Source organism: Sciurus carolinensis, chromosome 13 (assembly GCF_902686445.1).
Source record: "Sciurus carolinensis chromosome 13, mSciCar1.2, whole genome shotgun sequence".
NCBI lineage: Eukaryota > Metazoa > Chordata > Mammalia > Rodentia > Sciuridae > Sciurus > Sciurus carolinensis.
The window spans coordinates 9,223,828-9,233,159 of record NC_062225.1 but is presented as its reverse complement, the minus strand read 5'-3'; the positions used below and the strand labels follow the sequence as shown (position 1 = coordinate 9,233,159).

Sequence of the window (9,332 nt, the reverse complement as noted above, 5' to 3'; positions counted from 1 at the left end):
TGTTGGTTCGCTTTTCATCACTGTCACAAACACCTGAGATGACTGACTTAGGGAAGGTTGGTTTGGCTCCCAGTTCTGGAGGCTCCAGTCGGTGACTGGTCGGCCCCCTTGCTTGTGAGCCTGTGATGGGACAGCACATCACAGCAGCGGCTTATGGAAGAGGAAAAGTGTTCACCTCATGGTGAGCCAGGGAGCAGAGAGGAAGGGGCTGGGGTCCCAGTGTGGGCTTCAAGGGCACGTCCCCAGTGACCCAAGGACCTCCCGCCAGACCCCACCTTGTGCAGTTCCATCACCTAATACACTAGCTGGAATCAGGCCTTTAACACATGGACCTTGGGGAGGCATTGAAGATCCAAACTGTAGCATGAGTGTAGGGAGGATTTGGGAAATAATTGTGAATTAAAATTCTCAAAACCTTAGAAGTCAGCTGATTCAGCCACAGCTTCATGGTCAGTAAGTGACTGAGAGACTTTTCCTTGTGTTTTGCAACCTTGTGATGGTTAATCGTTCTCTGACTTTTTCCCCCCTCTGACTGTGGCTGTTCCAGGGGAGTGGACAGGGGTGGTTGTCGTGGAAGCAACAGAGATTCCTCAAGTGCCTGGGTGTGTCTGTCCTTCCTGCTTCCTGTCCCTTGTGCTCTCTTCCTTCCCTTTGCCCAGCTCCCTGGATGAAGGCCCTGTCTCTTGTGCGTCAGGGTCTGATTGCTTAAGAGAGCAGCAGCAAGCTTGCTGAGCAGGAAGGGGAGCCCAAGAAGTTCTGAGAAGCGGCGGTGACGTTGGAGGCCAGGTTCATCCTCCTTGAGGCAGAGAAGGTGGTCACCTACTGCTCTTGCTGCTGCTATAAGGGCCGGGTGCCCCGCCAAGGTTGGCTGTACATCAGCATCAACCCACCTCTGCTTCTACCCCTTCTCCTTGTCCAGGAAGTCATGTGAGGCCAGTGCCAGCATCTGCAGTATTTGGTCCTTCAAGATAAAGTTGGCCCTGGGGTTGATTGGCATGGCTCCCGAGAGAAGCCATTAAAGGTTAAATCCCACAGCAAAAGATTTAAGTGGGTGGTTGAGATGATAGCAGGTGATACTGGATTCGTTTCCAAATGATTTGTGCAGATAATTAAGTTGAAGTATACATGCCACAACGAAGGAGCTTGATTTTTTTTTTTTTTGCTTGTTTTTTGGAGACAATTTATTTTTCTGCTACCTTCAAGAGCATATCTGTGTAACTTATTTAAATAGCTAGTCAAGACCTTTTACTACCGTAGATCATGTTGAAGATACAGTATCATATCTGATGGGTGAATATTTGTAAAGGAGTAGCATGTACTTGTGCTTCTTAATGCAGAAGGACATCTTTTAAAACACCCGTCCTTGAACATCATGACTGTTGTATATGCAGAACGCTTTACCTGGGTCCACTTCAAATCCAGAAAGAATTTATGACATCGCACCAGCAGTGGGCACTGTCCTCAGTACTGGCATTCCCACAGGACAAGGCAAGGCCACACGTGTCAATTGTGTGATCAAGGTTTCAAAAGCCATGCCATGACAGCACTTTCAGAAGCCATTTCAAGAGCCCGTGCTGGTGGCATGGGAGACGCACACGTATGTGTGGTTCTCTTCATTTACTCTCCAAGTGCAGCCAGTGGGAGGGCTCCTCCTGACTGTGTGCTGTGCCAGCCTCCTGCGCATGCTGTTTTCTCTTTCAGTCTCCCCAGCCTCGGTTCTGATGCCTCAGCACCCCGCCCTGTGTGCCCAGTCCTCTCCTGACCTTGCTTGGAATGGGCTCCGGCCTAACCTTGGCCATCCTTCTTTCTGAAATGCTTTTCCAAATGAACACCCTGCTTTTCCTTCTGTCCTTAGCCTCTTTAGAAACTCCTGTTTCTCCTTCAAATCCCAGTTCAGTTTGGTCACGCCTACCACGCCTTCCTTGTCCCCATATAATATACACCATGTCTGTTTCTGGGCTGTGTTCCGCCAAGTTGGTGTTGCTTATTTGCTTGTAGGTTAGTTTTTCCTATTCGTGATGCTTAAGTGCAGGGCTTTACAGAGAGCAGTCACTTAATGAACTCAAGTAGGCAGTGTAGATGAAACTAGTGTGGGCGGAAGAGCTGGAATAGCTGGAAAAGAGTAGTCTCAGGCCTGACATAGAAATGAGGCTGTTTACAATTCTAAAGGCATTGAAAATGCTATCGCTAAATAAGTGGAAGGAAACGTTACAATATGACATTCATTCTCTGATGTGAAAAGGAAATGATTTAATTTTGAACACTAATGATTGTCACTAAATTGTGTTAGGTTGATGATATTTGGAAAAAATTAATTATTGCTAATGTTCAATCATGTTTTTCCACTTGTTATCTGTATGATGAATTGGCTAACAGATATGACTTTATCTTCTCCTCCTTTTTTCTGCATTAGCCTACTGCCTATCACCTTATCCAAAATGATTCTCGGATAGGTATTGTGGCACACACCTGTAATTTCAGCCTCCCGGGAGACTGAGACAGAAGGATAGCAAGTTGAAAGGCAGCCTCAACAAAGGCGAGGCACTAAGCAACTCAGTGAGACCTGTCTCTAAATAAAAGACAAAATTGGGCTGGGGATGTGGCTCAGTAGCCAACTGCCCCTGACTTTAATCCCTGGTGGTACACCCCCCAAAAAAATCTGGGACTAGCATGTTTGTTTAAAAATGTATCACCTGCACTATTTTACATTATCTTTATTGGTAGCAGTATTACTGAGGATTGAAGCCAGAGCTCTTAACTGTTGAGCCCTGCCCCCCACCCCAATCTTCCTTTTTGAGACAAGGACTAGCTAAGTTACCTCCCTAGCAAGAAGGGATCCTCCAGCCTCCTGGGTCACTGGCACTAAAGGCATGTGTCACAGCACCTGGCTGTCTTTCTGGCAGTGCGGGGAATCAAACCCAGGGCTTCACACATGCTAGGCAAGTGCTCTGCTACTGAGCTGTGTCCCAGCACCTGCTTTCTTTTTCTAAAGTGAAAGTCTTGCTTTGTTGCCCAGGCTGGACCTAAAAGCCTGGGATCAAGACACCCACCTGCCTCAGGCTTGCAGGTAGCTGGGAGGTGCACATACGCTGTGCCTGACTGTACTGTATTGCCTTAGCCTTTCATAGAATCTGCTTGTAGTGTCTTCTAAGCATAAGAGTCATGTGACACAGACTCAATGCCCAGCCCGCTTCTATAAATGAGAAAATAACCCTCTTGCACACTCCTGCTTCCTCTACCTTGATGTGTGAGTGCTGTTTTTGAAAGTAGATTTTGTGTGATTCAGAAACTTTTGCATGAGTGTTGAAATATTCTTGAAGATGTCTGCTGTTGGATTGCAAAATGATGGTCCTTGAAAGTATGCAGTAGCCAGCAACCTGGGAGATGACACTTCAGTCTTTAAGAAAACCCTTGGCCCATGAGTTGACTTTCACCAGCAGCTGTCAGGCACTTGTGTACTCTTCCCCTGCACAGGCTTTGAGACTTCTGCATTTTAGCTTAAAAGAAACAAATAGAACTTTGGATTGTTATTTGCTGATGCTTGAAGTTTGGCTCCCATTTTATGGGGGATCTGAATTTGCATCTTTTCTCTTTCAGTTCAATTTGTAATCCCTTGGGTCAATATCCAGAAATTGGAAAGGACATCCAACGTCTTTGTGGCAGACACCATCCAGACCACCACGCAGAATAAGGAGCATGACTCCTCCATATTTCTGATCCTGGATGCGGTCTTGAAGATCATGGAGCAGCTGGTAAATGTGATGCTGCGGAGGCTGCTGGATAATGAGGTCTGGAGCCAGATGTGCAGGAGCCAAGCCAGATCACCAAGAGGTAGAGCTTCAGTCCCATGGTGTCCCTCAGCTGCTTGACCTTTTCATGTGCTTTGGTTAGCACCTTTTGGTTGTGAGGTCTTCGCTGTGTCCCTGGGCATTGGTTCGAGGGCCTGTGTGCATAGCAAGCCCCATGAATGCTCAAGTTTCTTTCATAAAATGGCATGGTGTTTGTATAGAAACCTTTTTTTGGTTTTCTGGTGGTGCTGGGGTTGAACCAGGTCCTTATGCATATTAGACCAGGGTTCTACCATCGAGCTACACCAAGTCCTTATCTTTTCATCTTAAATCACAAGGCAGAAAATGTTTTCATGGCAGCTGAACTGATTTCAATACCTTTGTCATCAAAAGAGTAAGTCAGTATTTTGTATAATTTGGCCCATGGCGACACCAGTCATGGAGACTGTTGGTGTAGTTGCCTGCAATGTCACCAAGGAATTCATCTTTGTCATCTGAAGTTCAAACATGGTGTTTGAGCTGGACTTTGATTTCAGTTTTGCAGATCATAACTGGGTAACTAACCACAGCTCTGATGTCAAGGTAAACAGTTATGAAAGATCCTATGAGAGACCACAGAGTACTGTCCTGGATTCAATTTTTGACATACTTACAGAATCAGGACTGATCAAAATCTACTAGTCATTAAACAGAGTTTTTTTTTTTTTTCTTTACTGTGAAATTCATATAACACAGACCGCACCATTATCAGGCATGCAGTTCAGTGGCATTAGGTTCGTTCCCACTGATACATGACCATCCTCACTGCCCATTCCAGAACTCTTCTGACTTGATTAAACTAAAAGTCTACCTACTAGACACCACCACCCTGTTCAACCTTGCCTGACAACCGCCATTCTGTTGTCTCTGTGGAATCAGCTGGATCCCTCACATAAGTAGACAACACTCAATGTTTTGCCTTGGGCTTCTTTTGCTTAATATAATGTCCTCAAGGTTCATCTCTGTCATAGCATGTGTCAGAATGTCCTTCCTTTTCAGGGTTGAATCATAATCCATTGTATGTACAAACCCCACTGTGTTTATCCACTCGTCTGTCCGTGCACGCTTAGTTTGCTTTCACCTTCTGGCTATTGTGAACAATGCTGTCATGAACTGGGCACACTGATTTCTCTGACACCTGCTTTCGATTCTATCCAGTATTTTTGCCCAGAAGTGAAATAGCCAAATCATATAATCCTATGCTTAATTTTAAAAGCAGCCTTAGTCTTTTACTTTAAAACTGTTTATCTGTTTTAACATTTCTGTATTTTTTTTTCGATTGATGTTTCTTTAAAATATCCAAGGATATGAGTAAAGCATAGCTATAATGCCTTTGATCATGAGGCAGTTTAGTACCTCAGCATCTGAAACTCTTGTTTTGTAACCGAATTTTGGAGCAGTTTTTATTGAGATTTTTTGAATTAGGGATGCTCAACTGCTAAAGTTTACATAGATCTTTTAAAATCTGAAAAACTCTGAAATTTGTAACTCTTCTGGTCCCAAGCATTTTGAATAAGGTTGACTCAACCTGCAGTGAATTCATTCAGAGCCATGAGGTCTAGTGTTCAGTGCTAATACAAAAAAAAGTCATTTTGCAAACAGCAGATCTCTTCCTCCTCAACACATGCACTTTCTTCTGACTGTCTGGTGGGGGTGCATCTTTCTCAGTGGTGGTCCTTGAACAGCAGCGTGTTTGGGGTTTTCATGTATTCAGAATGACCTCCCGTCCCTTCCAGCTGTGTGCATGTAGTTCAAACTGGTCACGTGTTGCCACAAAAGGCACAAAAAAAAAAAAAATGCTCTTTGTAGGTTTCCTTTTTTCTTTTTTCCCAAATTGAACTCCATGTGGCGTTGGGTCACCTCTGATGTGTGATAGTTCTTTTGGAAGATGGATGGTGCTTATCTCTTCCTTACAAAAGAGACTCTTGGGGCTCTGATCATTGTTTTTGTTTCCTGGTCTCTAAATCCTTTCATCTAGCAGTCTGAAGCATTCTGTGTGGGATTGGCACATGTAGTCACTTGCTCTGCGGCAGCACCCCGGAACTTCCTGCTCATTGTCTCACTGGTTTAGAGCCCCTGAGCCAACCTCTCTGGCCTCTGGTTTCCACCATTCTACTCTCAATGCTATGACAGCAACATTTTTAGAGTTAAATGTAAATGCGTTGGGCTTTGTTGGCTCTCAGGGACCTTGTGGTCCCCCTGAGGGAACTCACCTTCCATTCTTGCAGTATGTGAACTTCTTTTTCTTTGTCATTTGTAGATATACTTGACCATCATGTGTACTTTGTCCTGTCCTACATCCATGGAGTACAGCTTCCCTTCTTGTGGTTGTACAAGATGTGGAGCTACACCAGGCGTATATTCATATACGAACGTAGGAAATTGTGTGTGATTCAGTGTGTGAACTTGCGCAGTGCACGTGGCTTCCCATGGCTACTGGTCCTCCTCTGGAGAAAAGTCAGGCTCCTTTTTGGTTACTCACATCTGAACAGTTAACCCTTTCAGTGGGTAGTTCAGGTTTTATAATATTCACAGGCACACAATCATCACCACAGCCATGGAAACTTTTATTACCCTCCAAAGAAGCCTCACGTTAATGAGCAGCCACTCCTTATCTTTGTCTGTCAGCCTCCTATGCGGACATTTCATGTAAATGACCCTGGCACCTTGTGGTCTTTGTGTCTGGCATCTTTCACTCAGCCTGAGGTTTCCAAGCTCTGTCCATGCACACTTTCTGTTGATGCCTCAGTACTATCTACCCTGCTTGAGGGGATGTGCCACATTTGGTGTGTCCATTGATCAACTGGTGGACATGGGGTAGTTTCCACCCTCAACTATGAATCTGCTGCGTGTTTGTGTGCCAGTTAGTGGACGTCAGTTCTCAAGTGTGTTGGGCACATTCACCTGGGAGGGAATGTCTGGGTAAGCACTAGGTCCACTTTCAACGTTCGAGGGCTTCTGGCTGTTTGCCAACATGAGAGCGTCATTTGGCCTTCCACGAGCAGCGTGCGAGGGCTCCACCTTCCCCACATCTCACCGATGCTCACCCCGCTTGTCATCTGACTTCTCCACACATGGCCTTTGCTGACATTTTTGGAGTACTTCTCACAGTTACTCCAACCAGGATGGAATGCTTATTTGGTTCATGAGTTTCTGAATTTCTTGCTGGTGGGGACAGCGGGCTCTGCTCCTTGCACTTGCTCGGAAGGTCAACTGAATGTCTGGATGGACCGTGGGGCTCACAGGCCCTGGAGGGGCATGACTTTTTTTATTTCAGTCACTAAACTATCACGTTGTGCCAGCGAGTTCAAAAGTGTTTTCTTTTCGATCTCGTGTCTGTTGACCTTTCCATATCTTGACCTCTCCCCACCTCTCACCAGGGACCTTGAAACCCAAGCACAGAAGGAGCTGTTCTGAATCTTTTTCAGGCTACCAAGAAAGGAGAAGCTGCACACTGTGGTGGACTACTCCTCTGGACGCCCTTCAGTCGGTTCCACACTGCAGGACGCATGTTTTCCTCTGACAGCTCCACCTGCTTTGCCAGCAGAGAAGATGGCTGCTACAATATTGTCCTTCTGCTCAGAGAGGTACACCCTGCCTCTCCCCTCTGCTTGACCTGCCGTGCACACACTTTGATGCACCCTTTCATCTTTTACCCCATGTGGTTACGTCCATTTTCTGTTACTAAAACAACATGATGCCAGGTTTACTTATTAACCAAAAAAAAGGAAGAAAAGGCTTAATTAACTCCCAGTCCTGAGGCTCAAGAACATGGTGGTGGGTGAGCACCAGTGAGGGCGTTGTGGTGGACAGTGTCCCTGTGGCAGGAGCATGAGTAGATGGAAACAGCATGTGTGAAGACAGGAAGCCAGAGAATGGGGAGGGACCATTCTTTGTAACAACCCCTGTTGTGGGAACGAACCAGGTCCCATAATCCCTACTGAGGGCTATTCTTCCAGTGACCCATCCATCCCCTACTAGGCCTCACCTCTTAAGGTTCCACCACCCTTTAATGCTGCCCCATTGGGGATCAAGCTTTCAACACAAGAACTTTCGGGGGACACACTCCAACTATATCCCAACCAGAGCAACTTGGGCCATCTGATGGTCAGGCTCCAGGAGGGAAGCGTGACCTGAATTATGCCATTACCCCTTCAGCCTTCCTTTTTTCTCTTGTAGAAGTGATGGTAAGAACAGCATACCCTAACCCCACACTGTTGATAAAGCTGTCATTCAAAAGTACATGCCTCACAATTCAAGCTTTTCCTACAGCTCTTAGGAAGGGATCCTCCCCTTTTGTTGTCAAAAAAAGACAAAGGAAAAGGCAAACTATAAAAAGCTTCACCTTTAGAAAATACGTGGCAAATTGGCGTTTATACTCTCGTGGAACTTGTGAAAGATTTAAAAATGCCTCCTTGTGTTGGGATCAGGTTCCTCCTATAACTCTGTGATTCTCTCATTGGAAACGGGAGTGTGGGCAACCTGAGTTTGCTTCTGAATGCAAGCAGCTCAGCCTTGATCTGAGGCATCTCTGCTGAGGGGGTACCACAACTGTTGCACATCAAGACCTCTGGGATCTCATTTCTGGTAGCATAGGTTCTGAGCCTGATTGGTTAGAAACCCAGTGTTTTTCCTCATATGACTTCCCACCTCCATCCCCTCCTTCTGCAGTAGATGTCTTCATTTTGCAAGCATTATTATCAGTGGAGCAAAAAATGGACATGATGACCTACATACCTAAAAAATTGATTTTGGAATCATACATAGCATAAATTTACCTTGTAACCAATTTGTAAGTGGAATCCTACAGCATTGTCATTTTGTGACTTGTTTCTTCCACTACACAATGTCCTTAATGTTCATCCACCTCTTATGTGTTAGAATTCCCTTCCTTTGGAAGTCTGAGTAATATTCCATGGTAGCCTAAACCACAGTTCCCTTATCCATTCATCTGTCCATGGAAGCTTGGGTTACTTCTACCTTTTGGTGATTGTGATTGATGCTCCCTTGCACACTTTTCAACCTTTATACCAGGTCCTTATTGCCATTATTCCATCTTAGATTAACATCTGAGCATGTCCGTGGAGGCCTGCCTTCCTTCTTTTTTGAGGTCCTTACTGTGATTCCAATCTTTTTATTAGTGCCTTGCAATTATACATAACAGTGGGATTCATTGTTCTGTATTGGATCATGCACAGAACGTAATTGGTCAGTTCCGTTCTCCAGCACCTGCCCTTCACGTGCCGTCTTTTGCATCAGGTAGTGAGCATGGAGAAGATGGAGGACACCAGTCTGCTGCCCAGCCCCATCCTCATCAGCATCAGGAGCAAGATGGCCTTCCAGTTCATCGAGCTCAAGGATAGACAGACCTTGGTGGAGACCCTGCTTGAGAGACTGAAGCAGGTCCACGCCAACCATCCTGTGCACTATGACACCTCAACCAATGACAAGGACATGGTAGGAGCCTGCAGCATAGTGGCTTTCCGTGACGTGACAGTCCCTCTC

General features: G+C 45.6%; 1 protein-coding gene across 1 annotated transcript in view; it reads left to right on the top strand.

Annotated features, from left to right (window-relative positions):
- The first annotated feature begins 3,609 nt into the window (after positions 1–3,609).
- LOC124963531 (TBC1 domain family member 8-like) overlaps positions 3,610–9,332 on the top strand; it is a 23,755-nt gene continuing 18,032 nt past the window's right edge. Inside the window, exons 1-3 of the mRNA XM_047523269.1 lie at positions 3,610–3,831; positions 7,256–7,414; positions 9,087–9,317. Of these exons, the coding sequence (XP_047379225.1) occupies positions 3,784–3,831; positions 7,256–7,414; positions 9,087–9,317 (438 nt within the window). The 5' untranslated portion in view covers positions 3,610–3,783. The remainder of the gene's footprint in view (positions 3,832–7,255; positions 7,415–9,086; positions 9,318–9,332) is intronic.